Source organism: Aristolochia californica, unplaced genomic scaffold (assembly GCF_029961685.1).
Source record: "Aristolochia californica isolate CCGP_79_NKW_82.1479 unplaced genomic scaffold, dmAriCali1.0.hap1 SCAF_11, whole genome shotgun sequence".
NCBI lineage: Eukaryota > Viridiplantae > Streptophyta > Magnoliopsida > Piperales > Aristolochiaceae > Aristolochia > Aristolochia californica.
Genome location: NW_027181782.1, coordinates 31317673 through 31342274, shown reverse-complemented (window position 1 = coordinate 31342274; position 24602 = coordinate 31317673). Strand labels below are relative to the sequence as shown.

The window sequence follows — 24602 nt, the reverse complement described above, 5'->3', positions numbered from 1 at the left end:
TTCCTAACTTCAAAATAGTTCAGACATCACCACAAATAAATTTGATAATTCAACTCTCTTATTCTAGTCAAACAAGATAAAAAAAGACCATATCTCTATTTGCTATTTGCAAGTGAAGAAATATGTTTTTGGTGCCATGATGAATGGCGAAAGCAGTGGGCATCGAGTGTTATGGGTATCTTAAATTAGAATTTTTATCAATTGTCACCCCTGTAAAACCTTAGCAACCATGCAAAGTATCGTGTACCTGTTTACCATTCCTCCAAATCTACAAGACTCCAAGACAATCACGACATTAGGAAATTAAGAAAATGGTTGCAAATACTATTGCAAGAACTTATTTTATAACTCATAATAACTAAGGCAAGAGTTCATGGTTTAACTCATCACCCTCTTTTATCTAGATTCCACTATAGTAACTATCTTCTCCTTTGGGAATCCTACTCCAAGAAAATTTATACTTTTCTACTATTCATGTACTAAAAACACCTCATAAAAATTCTGCTCTGAGCTCCAAACCAAGCAATCTCAATCTTTGTCACCAGAGACTCCTCATCGTTCGAGATGAGTTCAACATTATCAACAACTCCATCAAGAGAGAAGAGGGAGGAGAGGAGAGAGAAGAGAGAATAGAAGAGAGGGGATTGTTACCTATAAATCGATGACAAGATGAGAGGAGGAAGACGTAAAAGTGTTGATGGGATGAAGAGGAGGTAAGTGCTCGATTGTTTAGAGGGCTCTCGAGCCTGACGTTCTTTCAGCTAATGGTTTTTCGTCCTGTCATGACTAGAAAACCTTGTCATAAAAAAACATTCAATTTTTTAAGTAAGAATTTGATATATATATCTTGGAAATATAGGTACTAATGATCCTTGAAAACGTATTTCCACTTACAAATGCTTTTCTAGAATTTCCTGGCCTAATGAGATACGTCTTATTAAATTCCTTGAACATGACATTTATTCATGGGTGTAAAAAAGTAAGAAAATACATCTAACGAGCCTAGAAGTAGCATATGGGCCTTCCATGTAATGACCTTAATGTAGTTTATGTAATTGGCACCAATTTGAGGTCTTACGTTTATGTGGTTCAGTAAAGTGGTCATGAGGGGTCCAACGTTGGGTAGGTTTAAGGACAAGATTGCAATGCAGGTTTGAAAGGTGAGGCCTAGAATAAAGACTCAACCCCATTACAAGGCAAGGTACAACATAAAATGAGGTCATAGGGTAGGTTTATTGTGAGGAGTTGGTTTTCTTGAAACTTCCCCAATGCTAGGCATGGGTTGGTTCAATGGGGGGTTTTCAAAAACCTATCTCCATTCCATGAACTTGACCTAAAACCCATCAACCTATCATAAATTTGGAAATTCAATTGACTTTTAATAATAAAAAAAATAATTTTTATTATAAGCATATTAGTTTTAAAATACTAAACTCGAATTCAAAATGGGGTTGGAAATACATTCCCACCTTATTTATGTATTAAATTCACAATGTGGGGGTAAGAAAATACTCATTTCCCCAAAAAATCAGGTCGGTCAAATTCGTTCAAAACGCACCCAATGCCATCAATTATAACTTCTTCAAGCTCTTTGTTAGATTTAGGATCTCATGTAGTAAGTAATAACTGAACTAGTTTAAGGAGAAGAGAGTTGAAGAGAGAAAATGAGAAAAAAAGATATGATGATCGAGTGAGAGAGGAAGGAAAATGAGAGGGATTGGCAAAGAGAGTGAGAGTGAGAGAAAAGAGGGAAGAAGGATTAGGGTTAGGCGACGTGATTAATCCTCGCCCTTAATATGTATTTATAATATTAAATATTTTATTAATTACATCAATAATCTTTACCTAAGGAAAGAAATAGATAAAAAATAAAAATAATTTACATCGATGCCATTATTCTCATTTCAACACTAGTGAACTTTTTATGCTCGAAGGACCATAAAATTAGGGTTGCAAAAACGAAGGGACGCTTCAACGGTCCACTTTTTGTTACCCGACGCACGTGTGCACAGGAACGGAGTCACGTCTGACATTGTTTCTGCAACGGTGGTTTCTGTTACTAGAGGAAAAACTGCAAAAAAATCGCTTCATTCGTCTGCTGCGCGGCTGGAGTTCGACTCGCCTCTTCTTATTCAATATCCGGGATCGGGGATCAACTAATTTGCTCTTTCTAAGAAAGATGCCAGGTCTGTTAACTGGAACATAGTCCATCCTAACTGTTTTAGTGCTCTCTCTCTCTTTTCCTAGTCTATTCAGTTAGTTTTGAGGCCTTGATCTTTTTTATTTTTAAATTTGAATTTATTTTAATTTTCGACTGAAGGCGGGCAACTAGAGTCAGAGGACAAGGTATCAATGGAATTGACGGATGAAATTTTGCGAAGTATGGAAGTTGGCACGGTCTTCAGAGATTATGTACGTGGTTTCTCTTAGTTTGTCCAAATTCTTCTTCTTCTTCTTTTTTTTATTTTAAATGTGTACTGAATAGTGCTTGGGTCATGAATTTTCTAATTCAGAGTTTAAATTGAGGGTATATGACCTTGGATATCGATTTTAACTTTTTTTTGTTTGACTAGAAGTAAGGATTTTGAGACGAGCTGCTAAAATCACTTCTTTCTAAATTGCAACGTCGAATGGGCCATGGGAATCAATATTCATAAAACATTGAATTATTTAGTCTCAAATGCGGGTTAATAGTTGGTCAAAATGGGGAATTGCAGAAGCATGATTCGATCTTGTAGAGTGGTAGCAGCTTTTATGCGTACAAGGACAATTAAGTGATTATATTTTTCAAAAGGAAAATGAGATAGATTCTTCCGGAAGTTTTGCCCTGTGTAGGGGACTTAAGTAGTACTTGAAATTAGCAGAGCTGGTTTCCGATGTTGGTTTAGTTATACGTAACTAGTAGATCCAAGCTTTTGTATTGGTAAAATAAGTAAAGAAAAGTCTTACCGAAGTGGAGGATGTTTTGAAAAAGACTCCGTACCCCTACCCTCATTATGTGCATCTATGATAGTCTTCATACTCCTAGAAACAGGGTAACATAGGTGATTGACTGAGCATGGGTGCAGTCTCAAAAGAAGCTATTTAGGGCCCAAATTTATCTATGAGATTGGTTTGCCTGGATTCCTGTGTGAGCTACTATCGGCTTTTAACTTCCATTTTCTTGGTGGAAGGGGACCATGATACTAAGACCAGAATTTCTTGACAAAGGCACTACCTAGGCCAAAATCCATCTTGTTCATGGCTCTTGATTACACTATTCTAATGTCTTCTTTCATACTCTTGTATTAAAAAAATTTCTTGTATTTGTTAATGATAAACTCAAGTCATTGTTTATCTGCTTTTAGGTTATTGTTGTGTAATAGACAATAAAATTGTCGTTAATGATACTGTGGTAGATATTCTGACAACCCTTATGTAAAATTGTTCCCAATCTGCTTAATTTGTCATTTCCAGTGGGGAAAGTATCTGAAGGAGGCCTTTATAAAACATTTTATATCTACAAAAACAATGGACCAATATCCTTATTGTTTTACTCCCTTAATGGATTTTGGTAGCACCATTTAGTAAGATTTTGGTATACTCTAAATAACTTTCTTAAGATATCTAATAGATTAATGTGCAAAACTTTCATGTTCAGAAAAGCTATTAACCAAATTTTATTGATGGTTCCTACTAAATGATAACTAACACGACCATCTCCTGCAAATCTGTTTATATATAGCTTTTATTTTGTGTCAAAATAAATAAAAAGTATTCATTTGAAAAAGAGATAGAAGTATGATATTTAAGTATTTTGATAATTCAATGAACATGTATGGTGATTTCATCATATAGCCATCTTTCACTGGGGTTGAGTAAATAAAAATGGTTAATGGGTATGTCGTAGATGAAAATATTATAGAAGGGTTTTTCGATATTTTCATAGGCTCATTTAAGATATTTTGATAATTTAGTGGGTGGCATTTACTAGATACTGTAAACAAAGGGGCTAAGAGAAGTATATTTGCTACTTAGCTGGTCTTACAGAAATGAAATTTGACCAACGCCTTTTTAGGATATGGGAGATCTTTCAGGTATTTCCTCTTTTTATTTTACACTTTTGTTGATTTAAATTTAGTTGATTTTTTTTAATGGGCTTCACTTAGATAGTTGTGCCATCTATTATATATTTTTCAAGAGCAGCAAGGGTTTAGTGTTCTCAAGTGACTGCTCCTGTATAATGAAATTGTGCTTGATGTGATTTAGTGTTGATTTTATATGAAATATTCTTCTATTGTCATTTGATCTATTTTAGTTTTACATTTAAGTCTTTATTTGATATTCTACTTTAAAAGGGTGCTCTATCTACCTAAGGAACTTGAATCATGCTTCATTATCCTGTTTGAGCTTATTTACTGAGATGCTAAATTGTTTTTTCAGAATGGTAGAATAAGTTCAATGGATTTTCATAGGGCATCCAATTATTTGGTGACTGCTAGTGATGATGAATCTATTCGGCTTTATGATACAGCAAATGCGACGTATGGTTCTGTCTCTAGCTGTCTATTCCATTTCTTTAGTTTATGACATGTTTTTCAAAGGAAGGGTTTGATTCTTTCACATATGTGTACTTCCGTTATCTCTTTTTGAAAAGTCACTTCTGTGTACTTTGATACGTCTTTACAATCTGAGAGGCCTTCTTGCTAATGACTTTTAGAGGATGTTCCCACAGACAATTTATGCTTAGTTTCTTGTAAGTCCCCTTGCTCAAGAAAAGTGGCGTCTGTTTATATTGCTATTGGAAAGTAGCTATTTACACACAGCATTTTGGAAAATTGCTTGTTTACATTTGTGGATTCATTTTAGTGACGAAGAGGAGAATCTTCTGTTAACATTCAAAAAATATTTCCAGGAATTTTCTATTTTCATTTCCAGATGAAAAACTTATTTTCTTCAGAACAATGTCCCTTCTTTTCTATAAAACAGTAGATTTACCCATAGTTTCCAATGTAGAAGATAGAAACAGGAAAAAAACAAGCAATGGTAACCGGATATGCTCCAGAAAAATGAGGTAATAAAAGTAAAACTAGAAAATCTAGTAAGACTCTATTCAGAGTAAGACTCTATTGAGAAACCTGTATGAAATGATAAGGAAAATGGACGGGATACTTTTAGGCAATGTTACAGAAAATCCTAGGAAACTCTTAAAAAATTTATATTTCATATGAAACTTCTAGACAACTTATCAAATCGAAAAATAAGAGAGTATAAGGAGAGAATTTGAAGGAGAGAAGAAGGGGGAAGAAGATGAGAAGAGAGACTTCTTGAGAAGAGTCTTGTTGACCCCTCATCTATTTATTAAGTGAAAAAGGTGAAAGTACAAAAATGCCCTTATACACTTATCTTAAACCCTTATATCTCCCACTATACATAATCAAAACACATGAAACTAAGTTTCGTGACATAATTAAACATGTAGAACAAGATATGTATACTTTAGAAACATTTGCTGATGTGAAAAGACCAGAATTCCCCTCAGTAGTTTTTCTAATACTCCCCATCAAGCTGGAGCAGATATGTCTATAAGGCCCAACTTGGTATAGAATATCACAAACTTGGGTTTGTCCAAATCTTTAGTAAACACATCTCCAACTTGATCACTAGATAGAACATATGGAATGACAACTTCTTTCCTCATTACTGCATCTCAAATAAAATGATAATCCACCTCAATGTGTTTAGTTCTCTCATGAAAAATTGGATCCCCTGCAATGAATATAGCTATCCGATTGTCACAATACATAGTCATAGGGTTCATCCTAGTGTAGATCCAACTCTTTTACCACATATCTTACCCAATTCACTAACAATATGAGCCATTACTCTATACTCAGCCTTAGTATTTGATCAAGCTATAACATTCTGCTTCTTACTTTTCCAACTTATCAAATTTCTTCCTAGAAACACACAATAACCTGTGGTAGATTTTTCATCCAGTTTAGAACCCACATAATCTAATCTAAAAAAATTTCTATCCTTAGGCTATTATGAGGCTTAAAGAAAAGACCCTTTTTAGGTGACTCTTTCAAATATCTCAAAATTCTTTGTGTAGCTTCCAAATGAATTTTACATGGACATTCCATTAATTGACTAACTATACTGACAACAAAAACTATGTCAAGGCGAGTAACAGTAACATATATGAGTTTGCCAACTAGCTAGTGATATATTATCTTATCACTGAGTTCAACTCTCTGATCATCATGAAGGTTATACCCACCTTCCATTGGAGTTTCAATTGGTTTGGAACCCAATAATCCATACTCTTGTAACATATCTATGTCATACTTGCTCTGTGTCGGCACAAGACCTGCTTTGCTTCTCGCCACTTCAATCCCCAGAAAATATTTCAACAGACCAAGGTCTTTAGTTTGAAAATGTTTTGCCAAATGTGCTTTTTACTTCCTCAATACATGTCACATCATTGCCAAAAAATATGATTTCATCCACATATATTAACAACACCACAATACTGGATGACAACTTCAGGACAAAAAGTGAATGACCACGGTGACTCTTGGAGAATCTAATGGACATGACAACTTGGTTGAATTTCTCTAAGATGCACGTGGGCTTTGTTTGAGACCATATATAGCCTTCTTTAACCTGCAAACTTCGTAATCTTCCCTTGAGTAACATACCTAGGAGGTTGATCCATATAAACTTCCTCTTCCAGATCACCATACAAGAAAGAATTTTTAACGTCAAGCTAAGACGATGACCACCCTTGGTTTAGAGCTATAGAAGCTAAAATCCGAACAGAAGACAATCTGGCAATCAGGGAAAAGGTTTCAAAAACATCAGTTCCATAAGTTTGGGTATTGGCTGCCAATCTAGCTTTGTATCAGATCCATCAACCTTATATTTTACTTTATACACCTATCTACATCCAACAACTGTAGCACATGGGGGAAAATCACACAATTGCCAGATCCCCCAATCCAACAATGCCTCCATCTCAACATCCGTGGCCTGTTTCCAATATGGAGAAGATAGAGCAGGTTGCATTGAAGAAGAAATAGTGCAAGTAGACAAAGATAAAGTAAACATTTTGTATTAGTCAAACAACGAATCAAAGGAAACAAAATTTGACAATGGATAACGAAAACCTTTTTGAACACCCTTTTGAAGAGCAATAGGAAGATATAAATCACTTACCTTTGGATCAGCAGACGAAGTGGTTTCTTGATCCAATGTGAGGGAGGGAACTTATGTCTGAGGTGAGGGCACCCGTCGTCGATGATATAATTGTAATGGTTTCTAAACTATAACATTAGATGAAGGTCTTGGAACATCCTCCATAAGTGTAGGAATAACTAACTCTGCACCTGTCGTAGAAGAAGGAAGCACATCTATGTTTGAGGATGCGAAGAAGGGAGTATCCTAAAAAAATGTTATATCGTAGATACGAACGTGTTCTTTGTAGGAGGATAAAAACATTCCCCTTCTGTGTATAAGAATTCCCAGGAAAATACACTTTATTGCATGAGGAGACAATTTATCTCTAGAAAGACCAAACACCTGCAAAACAGACACATCCGAATACACATGGAGATAATGGGAATAATGGAACAAAAGGCAGTAAAAGTTGTATGGCTATTTTATCCCCAAGAACAGAAGAATGCATCCTATTGATGAGAAAACACATAGTAAGAATTACATCACCCCAATACAACTTGGGTACATTCATATGAAATAACATGGTCTGTCCCACTTCAACAAATGACGATTTCCCATTGCTTGTTTACCAAACTTCTTCCAACACCGATTTGAGAAATGGTTTGTCCGATCACAATGAAAACATTTTCTATCTCCTCTATCACCTTGTCCACAACCTCGAGTGGAAAAATTTCTTCCATGACCCCCACCATTGCCTCCACAATCAGGGGAGGACTTGAACCTGTTCGGGGAATAATTCAGATTTAGAGCAGTTGTATCAACAACCTTAGTATCTTTCCCCTTCAGTATGAACCGCACGATTAAAAGTTTGTTCAAGAGTTGACACATCATCATTTAACTACAATTGAGCTCGAACAACATCATATTCTGGTTCAAGACCATCAAGAAATTGAGCCACTTGAATCAGAATTCTCCCTATGAAATTCATCAACATTAATTGTAAACGGGTGAAAAACACTTATCTCTTGCAAAATCCCTCACATTTCAGTGTAAAGTAATCAGTAATTGATCGTTCACCTCTTTTCAAACTGAAATATTTCATGTAAAACTCATATACTTTGTATAAGTTACTTTTTTGAGGTAAAATAGAGGCCAGTGAATTCCACATTGTTTTAGAAGTTCCGCAACTTATTAGCCTGATCAGTAAACCTGGGCTGCATGCTATTCACTAACCAGGTCATAACTTGGGTTATCTTCAGTTTCCCAATCCTCAGTTATAGGGGGTTAGGAAGATCATCCTTAAGGTATTTTGCGTTTCTTTTTTCCTTAAAAAATATTAGCACAGATTTGGACCAATTGACATAATTCTGTCTATTCAATTTAATCGAAGTAATTTGGATTGAGTGAGAGTCTTTACTATCTGAACACCCAATTGGTTAAATAGGATCAACATTTTTTGCAGATGCAGCCATTATACTGCTCAACAAGCTCAAACCAGCCTGTACTCAATGCTGGAGTAGCAAAATCAACAAGAAGTAAATCCTCCTTAACTCAGCCTACACATATCGTGGGCCCCAAAGATATCAAATCAGGGCATAAAATTGATGTCTCACACCCTCAAGCTTCTATTAACTTCTCAATAATATACTGGAAGATTTCAACTGTCAATTTCATAAAGTAAATCAATCAAATCATCAACCAATTTCAGTTTCTATGCTGACACAAGCATAGAGATGATGAGGCAGGCAGTATTTGAGGCAAAAAGTAAAAAAATTAACCCTCATTGGGCAGTAATATCATGATAAGTAACTCAATGAACAACATTGACTATTAACCAGACGGTTATGGCAGAAACAATAGGAAAGATCTAACCTTTATTAATTTAGCAGGACAAATTTCAAAAGAAATTGAATCTTGAGAAGAATGAAGAAATCTGCTCATGAGGAACTCCCAAGCTTGAACTAACCGTCTGATACCATGTGAAAATAGAGGCAAATAGATAGGAGGAGGAGAAGGAAGAGAAGGAGAAGAGAGAAGAGAGAGGAAGGAGAAGATGTTGAAAAGCAGTGTGTAGGCTGCTGCACGATAGAGGCCAGCTCCATCCTTGATTTGGTTTTATTACTTAAGTGAGAGAGGGACTAAAAAGACAAAAAAAGTCCTCTTATAAAACAGTACATAATACACTTGAAATAAATAAGAGAAGGACCAGATATTAAAACACCCTTGGAGACTAACTCCTAACAGGGCACCTGGTCACTCAGAGAGAGTATTACATAGGTAAATTTCTAATATACCCTACCATATTTTCTAACACTATATTTTGTTCATTAATTAACTCAAAAGTCGTATTTTTCCCAAGGTCCAGTGATGTGGGTAGTGAAGTGAACAGGTCATGAGGTACATGCAAAAATTATTTCGTTAAGAAAAACTGAAGATGGAAATCTAGGTATATATGTGAATCAGTGACATCCAATACTTGTATGCAGAAATGATTGTTTTGTCCTGAAGTATTCATGCACATCTGACTATGCATGATGTGATACTCCATATTTTTTTCCTTCTGGCCTTAGGTTTGCTATCAATATGATTCAAACACTAAAACACTATTGCTTCTCTTTTTCTCCTTGTGCATTTTTTTTAGAGTCCACACTCTCTTCTTTACTGTTGTGAGGCTAACTTTTATTTGTTTTTGTTAACAGGTGCTTGAAAACCATTAACAGTAAAAAATATGGGGTTGATTTGGTTTGCTTCACCGCTCATCCAACAACTGTTATATACTCATCTAAAAATGGCTGGGATGGTATGCCATTCAAACTTGAGAGATGGGGTTATTATTATTACTTTTTTCTCTAATTAAAAATTCTTTTGTCGGGGGAGAGTTGGAAACTTTATCAAGTTCTATTCATCCAGAATCACTGCGGTTGCTCTCCTTGCATGACAACAAGTATTTGCGGTACTTTAAAGGTCACCATGACAGGTAGTGTTTGAACAGTAAATAACCCTTGCAGTTTCTTGTTTGAGGCAGTTAATAGAATTTGTTGGAGAATAAATAACTTTAGCACCTCTTTTTCCTAGAGTTGTCTCACTTTGTCTATGCCCTCGTAAGGAGTGCTTTATCTCTGGTTCGCTTGACCGAACTGTTTTACTTTGGGATCAACGAGTTGAGAAATGTCAGGTAGCACCTGCTTGTTTCGAGCTCATTCTGGTATGTATTAACACTTTAGTTCCTGAGTTTGATGCTGTATATGCAAAACAGACCCTTCTACGTGTACAAGGAAGACCTGCAGTGGCATATGATGATCAAGGGATGGTCTTTGCAATAGCATTTGGAGGACATATAAGAATGTTTGATGCTCGTAAACACGAAAAAGTGCGTATTTACTACTTTCTGGAATAAAATTAGGGATATGGGCTTTTTCCTGTTTCTTTTTATTCTCTCTGAATAGTCATCATACTTTGTTTTCCGCCATTCTGTTAATCATTCACTGTTCCTTAGTACTGATGTATGTTATTTCTACTATCAATAGACAATAAGTTGAGTTGGTTAGTGAAATGCACCGTACACGTTTTTCCTTATTATTGCCTGTTAGAAGTTATTATGTGTTTTACTTGAGGAACATATATGTGATATCTTATCTCTTAGATCTGGGTCTAGAGGTAATATGGGCAGAAGTCTAATTTCATGAAATTTACTTTGAATTAAAGTAATAAATCAAAAAAGAAAAAAAGGTTAACCAGTTGGTGAGTTTGACCATTCTCCTCTTTATATATTCTGCCTCCTGTTCTTTTCTTTCCTCTTCTGTCTTCATCCCTGCCCCTTACTTATACTCATCGTACTTTTATTTTATCTTTTCTGGAGCCTAGCATTTTGATTGGGTATCAATTTTTTAACATGCAAGGAACCTTGTTATCTTATTTTATTTTGTTTGTTTAGTTTTCTTGAGAGTCCATGTTCTTGTCTAACCCCTCTGGACAGTTTGTTGAGTGTAACCAGTTTGTTCACACAACGATATCCTCTCCTTTCACTTTATTCATGTGTGAGTATTAGTTTCTTGATAAGGGCATTTAAGGTGGGAATATCCATGCTCATTTAAAGAATAATAGTTCATCAAGGTGTCATAGAACATATACTCATGGAGGTTGGGAAATCACACTCAGAAACACAAGTTTGTCTATTGTGAAGTAGGAAGCATTGAGTTTGCTGTTAACGGAGAATCATGGATAATATCAGTTTTTTTATTGCTTCTGTTGCATGTGTCTCAAGAGAAAATCTGGTTTCTGAGCTGTTTCAAATCTATCCTGGATAAAGTAACTTCCATTTCCTATTCATGTATCTCACATGCTTCTTTTTCTTCCTATATGCAGGATAATGTAGAAATGTTCTAGTAGGTTGAGACATGATAGAAAAATTATGATATTCATGTCTCCTTTATCAATTTTCCTTTCTTTATTTTTATAGTTTTGGTTCTTCATTTTTATGTTTACATATTGGTATAAGCTTAAAAAGGGCCACAAATGGTACCATTTTGATAGGTGTGTGGTTATTTACAAACTCATGAAAACGGTAAATTACTAAGAATGCTCTACTCCTACCATCGTTTTTTTTTTGTCAGAGTGAACTTTGATAGGGCTTAATGAAAGAAGCTTGGAAACCATTCTGATTTGACACTAGTTTGAAATTCTGTCCACTTCAGGGTCCTTTTGATGTCTTTCCTGCTGGAGGAGACTACTCTGAAGCCAATGTGGTAAAATTTAGTAATGATGGAAGATCTATGCTATTGACTACCTCTGATGGGCATGTTGCTGTACTTGATTCCTTCAGAGGAACAACTGTGAGTCTCTGACCATTTGAACACTTCTCAAGTCCTTAGATAGTTGTATTGTAGCTAAAACTTTTAGTTTCAGGAATAATTTGTAGTGTAATTGTCATCGAGAAAGATACTACTACTTTGCTCTATTTTTGTCTGAAACAACTTAAAATTGGAATTTGAAGAAAAACTTAAGGGTCAGAGCAGAAGAATGCTTCATGGCAAAACAGGGAGTCATATTTTTTTCATTTTGAGCTAGGTGTAGTGTTTGCTTTCTTAGTAATGTTCATGTCAAATTACACTTGTGAGGACACGTTTGCCCTTATTTACATATGAAATTACAGATGAATCACATTTTTTTCTAGGTTTACACTTAGAGATCCTATGCCCCTTGAATGAAAATATTTATGTAACAGTGCAATCTGTGACAATTATGACTACCTGGTTATGAAGAATTACTTTAAAGTGTGTTTTCAGTTATGGTGCAGTGGAGGTGTCTTACATTTTCTTTTTATTCGTTTTTCTTTGTCTGGTAGATTACTAGTTATAATGTTAAGCCAGTCTCGAGTGGTGCAACTTTGGAGGCATCTTTCAGCCCTGATGGGATGTATGTTATATCAGGTAACATGTTGTTCCAGTCCATTCCTGGTGAAATAATTGGTGCATTTAAGAACGTAGTGTTCACAAGTAGTCTGGCTATAGTTTTCCACTAATTAGAACTTCATTCCTTTTCATTACATATGATTCAATTCATAGTGATAGTGCTATAGTCAAAAGGAGGCTCATTGATATCAAGTTGGCTAATGATGTGGGGGATGCCTTTTTATTTGTTTCTCTATTCTTAAAAATTGGTCAAATATTTGGCAGGTTCAGGTGATGGTAGTGTCTATGCTTGGAACATAAGAAGTGGCAAAGAGGTAGGTTCAGAAATCTGTAATAATTGCAAAATTATTACCAAATCCTCATGCCTCAATTTTGACTTTTCCAGTTGAAGCCTCCATACACAATTATTTAGATCTTTTTCTTATTTACTGCACTTTCAGGTTACTAGTTGGCTGAGTACAGAAACTGAACCTCCAGTTATTAAATGGGCACCTGGGAGTCTTATGTTTTCAACTGGGTCTTCTGAATTGTCATTTTGGGTTCCAGACCTTTCAAAGCTAGGATCTTACGTTGGGAGCAAGTAAGAAATACATCAACATCTGTTTATCGAAGCAGACAGAAACGATAAAATGGTTTTTTTACGTGTCCAATGGTTTTGATTGGAGCACTTGTACGAAGATGAACTTGCTCCATTATTGTCAGTGGCTTCCTCTCACTGACCAGTGGTAGAGGAGCCTCTCAGAGTACTACTATATGCCCATCTGTAGCTGCTTCCCCGGGTTAATTGTTAGTTGTCTTAGTTTCAAAGCAATTTGTCTTTTCTGTCTCATTTTGTAAATTTTAGCCATGTATTGAATTGAAAATGATATCCCACATTTTCCCCCTGTTTAATCAATGATCTCATGTCAAAAAAGTATTTTTGTTCTTTTATAAGTTAGACATAATGTGTCAGAGAATATTTTCTGGAACAGAGATTTGGTATAAGCCAGAGAATCATGATCTTTTCATGAATATAATATCACTTATTCTCAATCTAGATTAGCTGTTCAATTAGATTTAGGATTCCATTTGGGGTTCGAAACAAGAATTACAAATGCAGTATTGAAACACGGAGGGATAAAACTAAACTTTTCATTGCCTTCTTAAACTTCAAAACTGACAACTGTGAACTACCAATCGATTGATAACCACAGAATGAAGCTTCAAGGGTGGTCCCCTAATTAAAAGATCATAAACATATCTTCCCATTTGCAGCTTCCGCACAATTGATTGGTGAATATTTCCTCTCATTTTTTCCCAAATGCAGTATTACAAGCTGTTGAAAGCCGAAAAGGCAGATAGAAGGGAGGAGGATGACAGCCATTGCTGCCCATTTCCTCTTGAAACAGGTCCCTTGCCTGGTTACTTTACCAGAAGCTGATAAAGAAAGATGGGTATTTGTATTTCTACCTTGATGGAGATGGTCCCATTTATGGCTTCCACCGAAGTAGTCCAGCAGCTTTCCTAAAAGAATAAAAGAGACCGCCAAGGCAGTTGGAAGAAGAAACTTGCATTGAAAAGCAACTGCACTTTTTGCTGTTCTTCTTCAGTGAACCCTGACAGATCCTTCTGGCTTTTCTAGTGCAAAGTGTATTTGCTTGCTTGCTTGCATGGCCAGCAATCCCCTCTAGCAGTCACAGGAGGTCCCAGCAGCTTCTGAAGTCATGTCAAGGGTAATTGGAGATTAAATGTAATGGGCCACTGTGGTTATCTTCTTTCCATAATTGGCTGACCGACTGTCATTAGTTATTGGCTCTCAACTACCATTGCCTCTCTCTCTCTCTAAATTTACTATTTGATTGTCATCTTCTGGTTAGAGTAGTTGATGAGAAACATTAAGTTGGATAGATTTGCACAAAAATGGATGATAAGAACCTACTTTCTTTCTGTTGGATATGTTTTATGTGAAAGAGACTGTCAACTAGAACAGACTTGGGAACAATTTCCTCTCTGTTGTATACTTTTATCCTCTGGTAATCAGCTTTTCATGCTTGATTTCCTTTTGGTTATCCAACCTGAAACATGAGAATGTTCAAGAACATAAAAAAATTTGGAATTAATAAGAACCTAAGGCAAATCTGAATTTTTCCATGAAACATTAAGAAAAAGCATAAAAGATAATTAGTAGTAGTTATTAACAGATTCACTGGGGTTTACAATTATACCAGATGTGACTCAAATCAAACAGCTAATTTAAATAAAAAATGCTTACACTTTTTATGGTTAACCGTTTGATTTGAACAAAGATATACATAGTTTAATATTAGATGAGCCTCTCAGTTTGAACAAATTGGCAATCAGAAAGATGCATTTTGCTTATCCTTTCAGTTACTTGAAGAGGAAAAACCAATTATGGAAATGGGTTGTGAGCTAAAAGAGATGCATTTAATTAGCTTAATGTCAGTACTATCTAATTAGGTGTACTATGACATTTAAAAGAGTAATTAAGGTAGCTACACCATAATATAATGAGTATGTGCATGTATGTATAGAGAAGGGTTAATCAAAATCTCTTTCTCAAGTTGAAAAACCCTTTGAAAGATCGAAACAAAACCTTTACTAAATTGCAATTAACTTGTACTTGAACTCATTCGAAACTTAACTCACGAAACTTCATAGAGCTACGACGTTAGAAATACAAAAACGATTCAAGCATTTGGTTTGAACTTAGAAGGGAAAGGAGGTCGAACTCAAGTTCAATAAACTTAAGCTGCACCGAACTTTTTCTTCTTTAGAAAAGGCATAGTATTTACAAGACTATCATTAGTTTGCACATGACAAGAAATAGGTATAGGCTATAAAGAATTAAAATTTAAGTCATTCAATTAAAATTTGATGCTTAATGAAATTAAAAGTGCGGTACTTCTAAAATAGATAAGACTTAATCGTTCCATGATATACTTTCTATAACTATTAACAATATAAATTTACATAACTTTCATTTGAAGAATTTATTGTAGCATATTTATGTTTTCTTTTTTTATTCTTTTTTGTATCCAAAAAGTACTTAAATGGTTTCTTATCCATTTATTGAACTTTAGGGCAGTGTTTGGAACATAAAAAAATGGAGAGAAAAGAAAAGAAAAGAAATGATGTTTATTTTCTCTTCTTTATATGCAAATAAAAAATGAAAAAGAAAAGAAAATTAACAATATTTTATATTTTTTATGAATAAGATATTTTCTCAAGTTTCCATTTATTTTCTTTTCTCCCTAAATTCCATCATTTTGTGAAAGAAAATTTATCAACTATGACAGAAAGTGATTTTCTTTTCTCTTAATGATTCTCTGTTGTTAAACAACAAAAAATAACTATCTCTCTTTTTCTTTTTCTTTTCTTTTATTTTTTGTGGGTTCCAAACATGCCCTAGGTTTATTAGGAATCTCTTTTCAACCAATATCTCCCATTCCAATTATAAATTTCTTATACCCTAAAACATCCACAATAAGTGGTAGACATACCCTCTTTTGCTAGACTTATGTTTCGTTAACTACATTATACAAATTCTTTAGGTCTTAGCAGTATGTAAAACTAATGCTTCTACCTTTTATTTGCTTACCACAGTTAATAGCTAACTTACTTACAATTGAATTACAAATTGTACATCATTTATTATGTCTTTATGGATCTCCAGTTCTCCTACATTCTAGAAACCTTTTTATCAGGAATTCCACATTTTAGATCATTCATTTTCAAGTAGAAAGCGATTGGTTTTTAACTTATTTCTTCCTCCTGCAAGGCTTTGATGAGCCAACATTTGTTTCTTCTGCTCGAGGGAATGAACTAATAGACAGATGGAACAAACTAATAATCGAAACTAGATGTCTAGTCTCATCACCTTCTATAGTAAAACTTGATGTATTTATGTGATTCCTTTGCCAACTTCAAACCATTAATTGAGTTCCCATTTCCCTTCCTGAGAAGGGAGAGCATGTAAAGATGCTTGGTGGAGAGTGAGTGGTTGCCTCTCCCTTGTTCGAAGAGGTGGGCATATCACCGACACGGGCTAGACTTTTATGTATCCCAACGTGACACAATATCTTTTACGAAGACTCCACAAAGCTGATGATTATTGTGCATCAGACATACCGTGTCGAAATTTGACTGGCCCATACATTATTAGAAATGATACGAGCCACCTTGGTTGTATGCTAATAATGTTGATAGTTAGTTCGACTTATCCATATGGAGGGAGAAGACATTTTCCTTTTCTGGTGTAACTCTAAGGGCCTATTTGGAACCCACAAAAAAGAAAAGAAAAGAAAAGAAAATGAGAGAAAGGTATTTTCTGTTGTTTGGCAGCAAAGAATCATTGAGAGAAAATAAAATAAAAGAGAAAATCACTTTATCTCTTAGTTAATAAATTTTTTCTTACAAAATGATGGAATTTGGGGAGAAAACAAAATAAATAGAAACTTGAGAGCAAATTTTAATCATCAAAATTTTAAAATATTACTAATTTTCTTTTCCTTTTTCATGTGTATCGAAATAAAAGAAACTGCATTTCTCTTTCATTTTCTCTCTCATTTTTCAAGGGCATCCAAACAAGAGAAAATAAATCTCTTTTCTCTTTCTCTTTCTCTTCTCTTCCTTTTCTTTTCTCTCCACTTTTTTGTGTTCCAAACACAACCTAAGGAAAACAAAACAAAATTTTATGAGAAAAGGGGGAAAGAAATCATTTCGTAATGTTTAGTCTTGTGTGAATATCCAGAGTTATCATGGTTAGGAATTTATTTTTATAAATAGAATCATAATTATATATTTACCATTCTCTTAAACTAAATGTTAATTGGTTTAAGTTCACGATCTTTTTTTTTTGTGGCACTTTATCCCACATACTTCCTTTAAAGAAAGATGTCTTGAACTACTCAGATGATAGGCATATACCTGCCTAATTACCATCATACCATGCTCCCAATATGAGTAGTTTATGGGAAGTTTGGGTCAATGTCTATTAAAAATGACTAGTCAAACTAGAAATCATCTTTTTTAATTACTAAACTGAAAATTTTTAACACTCTTTTTCACATGTGAACCATCTTTGTAACTCCTACATGTTGATAGTTTTGGTGGAAGCCCATGTATCAATACTTATTCTTATGCTAAATGAATTTTGGGTCCCAGGCTGATCTCCGACTGGTCAGTTTAGAAAACCTCTTATTCAATTAATAAACATAAGATCTTTATACTATTTGATATATTTGGAATTATGTTTTAATACTCTCTCTCACATGTCAGCCATCTTTGTGACTCCAATAGATAGTTTGGGTTAAAGCCTACATAAGAAGAAGTAATTTAATATTAAGTAAATTTTAGGTCTATGACCCATCCTAAAATAACTAAGTTATGAACTATATTTTTCCGAGTAATGAATCCAAGATTTGTCTACTCATTGATCTAAGTAAGACTATCCTTTAATACTTTTGTAGAATTATAAATATAATGGAACCGACTTGATCTAAAACAAAATCCCTGCTTCTACAATTCCATAAAATTTTGCTTTGAGTTGTGTTTAAAGATAATGCCATTCCGATATATTTTAGGAAGAGGCAAAGTACACATTATTATTGGATGTGTCAAATATGAGAGCTTGTCTTAAAAATTGGTGTAATTGTCACTATATGACAGGAAAGTTATTTCAGTTCTTATTTTACTCTTCTCCTATTTTTATTTCAATGCATAGATGCAAGAAGAGCTTTTAACATATCTAGGTTAAGATTATCAAACTGACTTAGGAGTTGAGCCTTCGTTAAAGACGTGATTATTTTTATGGTCAAGTTGATCTTCATTAATGGGAAATTGTTTTTATGGTACAGTGATGTCATAGTGACTTTAAACAGTGAGGGCTCTTCACTGTCTCTCTCCGACAAAGCATTGATCAAGAAGGAGCTTTCACTTTAATGGAATTGACTGTTAGTGGCTGAGTAGCGCGTAATCGTCAACATGAGAATATTTTCGATGAGATAGTGGACGGGGAGCAGTGTCCATGGCGATCAATTATTTTTCTCTCTTTTTCTCTATATAAATGCAAACCCTAAGTGGTCCTCACACCCATCCAGTTCTCCCAGTTAAAAAGAAGAGAAAGACACGGAGAAGCAGAGAATGTCTGCCACTCTATCAGGTTTGGAAGGCGAAGAAAACGGTCCTCGTCCTGCAACTTTCAGGCAATTGCTCTCTCAGAGGCTGGGTTTTGACGAATTTGTCTCCTCACAGGTGGGTTTCAGAGAAAACTATGAAATATGCTATCTACTTTGCTGATTCTCGTTTAAACATTCTTGATGCATGCATGGCCATGTTTTTGCTCAACTGGTTCCATGGTGGTTCTATTGCTTCTCAGGTGTGGCAAGCATCTGTAACGGAGCTCATTGGCACGGCCGTGCTCGTCTTCTTCCTCGACGCCATCGCCATGTCAGCCTCCGAGACTGACACCAGTACTCCCAACGTACTAAACGCATTCATCTCTTTTGCCTGTATTGCCATAATACTGCATGCCACTGTCCCCTTGTCTGGAGGCCATTTAAACCCTACAGTCACCTTCTCGTCGGCCATTGCAGGCCTCATCTCCCCTATTCGAGCGGCCATTTACATCAATGCCCAGTGCTTCGGGGCTGTGATCGCTGCAGTCGCCCTGAAGACGGCGGTAGGCCATGCCGTTGAGGAGAAATTCTTACTCGGTGGCTGCACTCTCAGGGTGCCAATACAAGGTCCAGAAGGACCCATGGCTGTGGGAGTCGAGACGAGCCAAGGTCTCTGCCTTGAAATCATCTGTACCTTCTTTTTCCTCTTTGGGCCTGTTTTCGTCACGTTTGACAGTCGGCAGGTCCGAGCCTACGGATCAGCCATGGTCTTAATACAGGTGGCTGCAGTGCTGGGGCTCTTGACTTTCGTGTCCTTGACTGTCACTAACAAAAAGGGGTATTCCGGTGCATCCATGAATCCTGCGAAATGCCTTGGCCCGGCTCTCGTTCACGGAGGCCACCTCTGGGATGATCTCTGGGTGTTCTGGGTAGGACCTGCCATTGCCTCTCTGGTCTTCTATCTCTACATCAAGCTTGCTCCAAGGCGGCACTTCAGTGCAGAGGAATTTAAGTACGACTTACTCACCACAGTGAAGGCCTTGTGCTCCAGAAATCATCAGAAATCTACAATTTAGGGCGTCTAGGTGGCTGGAATGAGGAAACTGATTTATGAATTATGGTTCTAACTCTTTCATGTATGAATGTATGTGTCAATGTATGTAACTGAGTTGTATCTTGAAAAATAAAAGTGGGTTTTGTGTTTTGTTTTTATGTCTCAGTATCTGGTGTTTTAAGATACATCCTTACATTGCTTGGACTCTTTTCTCTTGGCAGAAAGCCCCCCTTCCAATTCCCACCTTTTACCTCCATTGTTCCTTGGTTGTAGTTGTCAACTTTGCATACTCTTATTATGAAGTTGGGTCCGAGACCCATCTTAAAATGATTAGCCAACTTAGGAAACTTCTTTTTTAATTAATAAACTCAAGATCTTCGTATTCACTAATCCATATGGGATTATTCTATAACACTCACCCTTAATGCCCACTTTTGTGACTCTACATGTGGATTATTCTATAACATGGCTTTGATACCATGTGAAGTTGGATCCAAGACCATCCCAAAATGATTAGCCAACTTAGGAAATTTCTTTCTTGCCTAATAAATTCAAGATCTTTATACTCACTAATCTATGTAGGACTATTCTTTAACACTTATATCAATTTATAGCCCTTTTATCTTACTGGAGTGCCTTGGGTACACTCATATTTCTGGTTTGTAACTCTTTTATGTTGCTGGAGTGGTTGAAGGCCTTTATACTCTTATTTCATGTTTGTCTCATTTTAATTTTACAGAATGCTTCAAGAATTTTTTAGTATGCTAAAATCCATCTTCATTGTTATCCTCATTGTGTTTTAAATGTGAGAATGATTGCTTCAAAGCATTGTCAAATGTCTAACCATTCCACACATGGGACATGGGACAGGGGTGGTGGTGGTGGGGAGAGGAGAGGTTGGGGGTCTGAGTCAAAAATATGTATTGTCCATGTTTGTCATTGTAGAGCATTAAAATTTGGGTACTTAGATGCATTTTTCAATATGGGCATTTTTTGGATACTTCAACTTATTTTTTTTTGTGGAGAATTTTTTTATTTTGTGGATTTTTTACCAATAAGAAAACATTTCTTGTTGAAATTTTATTTCACTAAGAAATGAAGAAACTCTTTTTTTGGAGGAAACAAATTCCTCCTATATTTGGACACTTTTGGAGTAGAATTTGAATTCTATCAACAATTAATTTACCCTCCAACTCTTATGAAACTATTTCTTTCAATAGAAATCATTTTTCACTAGTAGTTATTTTCCCACCGATCCATGCGAACTCTTTTTTTTAGAAAAATTGGGTTTTTAATAAAATAATTATTAAATTCAATTTACTTTCGCCAACAAAAGCAAGTTAATATTCGTAGGAAATATTATTGTATAATGCTAAAAAATTATTTTTTCAAAGTATTAATTTTATTTATATAAAATAATAAAATTATTTAAAATTGATATATAAATAAAATAAAATATTTAAATATTTAACCTAATTTCGAAGTTGTAAACCACTTTTTAATATTTAACATTTTGATAACATAAGAATATTTTATATTAAAAGACAAAAATAAAGTGTAAAAAATTTCTTTATATTTTATATGTGATTAGTAAATTATATTTATTATTTTTAATTTTATTAATTTGTCAATATGTTAAAATTATGTTAGTTTTAAATAATATGGATAAAATATTATTAAAAATAAACAATAAAAAATAATTATAATTATTAAATGATAGAGAGATTAAAGACGAATGATTTACTTGTGCAAAATTAATTTTATATAAAGATTAAAATTTAATTAAATATCTTAAAATATTGAGATATTAAATTCTTACAAGAAAAAAACAAATCCTATTTGATTTTTTGTCAAATCCACTTGGATTTAAACTTGGAAAATATCGATTATGTAATAAATTAACTTGATTATGTACTAGATCATGAAAGGACCTGGCTTGAACTAGTTCGATTAGTGTCTTGTTCAAGCTACGAAACAAATTTTGTCACTTGATTGAGACAAAATATTTTAATGGAGACTGAGTTATTGAGGGTCTTGATATATTGAAGGTAAAAAGATATGCCAGGGTGTTATGATTTGGATTTGGGACCTGACTCAAGTCCCCAAAATTTGGATTCAAAGCACCTGAGTCAAAGTGGGACTCACAAAAACTCAAGTTAGATTCGAGGTGGTCGAGGGGACTTGTCGGGGTATATACTGAAGGTAGCAGGTTATGTCCAAGGTGTTATGACTAGGAATTGGGGACATGACTTAAGAGTATGAAGAGTTGACATGCCCGTGATGAAGGGAGGAAGGGTACCAAGCCCCTCCATTTCCAATTTTTCTTGTTGGACTACAGTGGGGCATCCTCCAACTGAAGTTGGGTAAGAGTGGCCGCACCTTTGATGAAGGGCAGTTGGGGGTTTGTGGTAGTGGCAGAGAGTAGGGAGAGAAAAAGGGGGGAAATGGGGAGCATGAAGTAATGAATGAGCCAAGAGGTAATAGTTGCAAGAATGTAATATCTTTTGGCAATTTTTACTAGCAAATATAGAATAGGTTGATTTTGCTCTCCTCCTTTAGATACTTAATGTGACAGATATGGTACATAAAGATAGTAACAATAGTTAGCTAAGTGTTATAATGTTGAAAGTCAAAGAGAAGTTTAGGTGACATTATTGTAAATATCTTATGTTTTTTATCTTTTCTTCAGTCTTTCAAGGATGAAGGGTATACTTGTGATTTATGTACTCTTGACATCTATAAATAAAGGTTTTCCACAACCCTTATTCTCCCCTTTCTTCTCTCCTCTACTTGTCCATCTCACTTCCGTCCTTAAATCTCTCTTCATTCACATCACTCCACTCCTCCTCTCCTCCTTTCCACATCTCCTACACTCTACATTGAAGACCTTAATATTATGGAATCCTGAAATCAACATGGTATCAAAACAGTGATTTTAGGATTCCACTTTGTTGCTCGGATTTTGAGACGTGAAGATGATGATTTATGTTGAAGATTTCAAGGCATTCGGTTTGAAGAAGACTGCCTATGCTGATTCAAAAAAGATAATTACTTTTCCTTTTCACTCTTCTATGAAATAGTAGATTTTGTATGTTGGTCTTTTGTACCAATTTCATGCATGTCTCGGTGCCTATCATCTGTAGCCACTTGCCTTTTATTGATTTGGATTAATGCCAAAAATAAATAAGAAATAAAAATAAGAGAATGGGAGAATGAATGAAAAAAGGAAAAAGAAAGGAAACCAAAGAGAAAATAATGAAGAAGAAAAAAGAAAAAGAAATAAAGAACAAACTACAAAAAGAAAAAATTAAAGGGGAGCAAGGGAAAGTAGAAAGAAAGAAAGAAAAAGAAAGAAAAAAGAATGAAAGAAGTAAGAAAGAATGAAAAGGGAAGAAATAAAGAAAGAATGAAATAAGAAAGAACAAGAAGAAGGGAAGAAAGAAAAAAATAATGAAAGGATGAAAGAATGAAAGAAATAATAAAGGAAAAAGAAAGGGAAAAAAGAAGAAAGAAAGAATGAAGAAGAAAAAAGAAAAAGAAATAAAGAAAAATTATACATGAAAAAACAAAAGGAAGAAAGGGAAAGAAGAAAGAAAAATAAAGAAAAGAGATAGAAGGAAGAAGGAAAAATGAATGAAAGAAGAAGAACAAAGAAAGAGAAAGAAAGAAATAAGAAAGTGTGCAAAGAGAAGAAAGAATGAAATAAATAAGAAAGAAAAAGAAGAAGTGAAGAAATAAAGAAAGAAAGAAGAAAAAAAGGAAGGAGAAGGGAAAAAATAAGAAGAGAAAATAATGAAAGAAATAAAAAATAAAAAAGAAGAAAGAGAGAATGATGGGAAAAAAAGATAAAAACTAAAACAAGAAAAAACAAAAGGGAGAAATGGAAAGAAGAAAGAAAGATGGAAATAACAAGGTTGACAATAAATTTGTACCTTTTTCAAATATTAACCAAAGGGAAGTTGCAGTAAACCAACTTCAAAGTTAAGAGTGAAAGGTTTAAATAATATGGACCCAAGAGTATCCCTCTCTTTTGCTAAAGACACTAGGGTTTAGGGTTTTTTAGAGTTCTGGGGATTTGGAGATTTAGGGTTTAAAGGTTTGAGGCTTAAGGGTTTAATGTTTTTAGGGTTTTTAGGATTTATGGTTTTGAGGGTTTAGGGGGAGGGGGCTGATTCTAGTTCGGATTTGGATCTAGATCGGGACCCAGATTTAAGCCTTTCCTGTCACCTCCCCCGCACCCCCCATGCACGCTCACATGCATCTCCTTCTCCTCCCCCCCTCCGTTAATAATACTTTTTATTGCTAAAAGTACCACTTTTTCTTGCAAATTGTGAAATTCGTAGGTACTTTCGTTTTCCGTGAGTATGGAAATTTCCTGAGAATTCTCTTTACCAACGAATTTAAAAAATTCACTAGCAGAAGTTGATCTGTGGCAAAGAATTGGTAATTTGCTGGTAATGTATTGTTTTTATCCGAAAAATTTTGAATTCGTTCATATGGTCATTTTAATTTGCTAGTAGAAGTATTTGTTTGCAAAAATTGGTTTTCTTGTAGTGGAAAGATAATTAAAAATATTTTCCTTGTAGTTATGGGTATAACTAATTTTAAGAAAATGATATAAAAATCCAATTTGATTTATTGTCAGATCCACTTGGATTTAAACTTGGAAAATATCGATTATGTAATAAATTAACTTGACTATATACTATATCATGAAGGGCCCTGACTTGAACTAGTCCGACTAGTGTCTTGTTCAAATTATGAAACAAGTTTTTTCACTTGATTGAGACAAAATATTTTAATGGAGACTACGTTATTGTGGGTCTTGATATATCAAAGGTAATAAGATACTCTAGGGTG

At 34.7% G+C, this 24602-nt stretch overlaps 2 protein-coding genes across 3 annotated transcripts; both read left to right on the top strand.

The window, feature by feature from the left end:
• The first annotated feature begins 2025 nt into the window (after positions 1-2025).
• Positions 2026-13505, top strand: LOC137944263 (protein ANTHESIS POMOTING FACTOR 1). Its single transcript, XM_068789892.1, has 11 exons — positions 2026-2186; positions 2321-2412; positions 4423-4523; positions 9861-9961; positions 10072-10138; positions 10237-10336; positions 10418-10531; positions 11856-11993; positions 12506-12590; positions 12837-12886; positions 13013-13505. Exons 1-11 carry the CDS (start codon positions 2180-2182, stop codon positions 13154-13156), a joined length of 999 nt encoding a protein of 332 aa, XP_068645993.1. The 5' UTR covers positions 2026-2179; the 3' UTR covers positions 13157-13505.
• Positions 13506-18675: 5170 nt separating this feature from the next.
• LOC137944765 (uncharacterized) lies at positions 18676-19898 on the top strand. 2 transcript variants are annotated; one of them, XM_068790509.1, is made up of 3 exons: positions 18676-18824; positions 18949-19357; positions 19451-19898. In XM_068790509.1, the coding sequence occupies exons 1-3, from the start codon at positions 18714-18716 to the stop codon at positions 19762-19764; spliced, it is 834 nt and encodes a 277-aa protein (XP_068646610.1). In that variant the 5' UTR covers positions 18676-18713; the 3' UTR covers positions 19765-19898. The 2 variants fall into 2 exon arrangements, with proteins under 2 accessions (XP_068646610.1, XP_068646609.1); XM_068790508.1 differs by having other exon boundaries at positions 18949-19898.
• The last annotated feature ends 4704 nt before the right edge of the window (positions 19899-24602 follow it).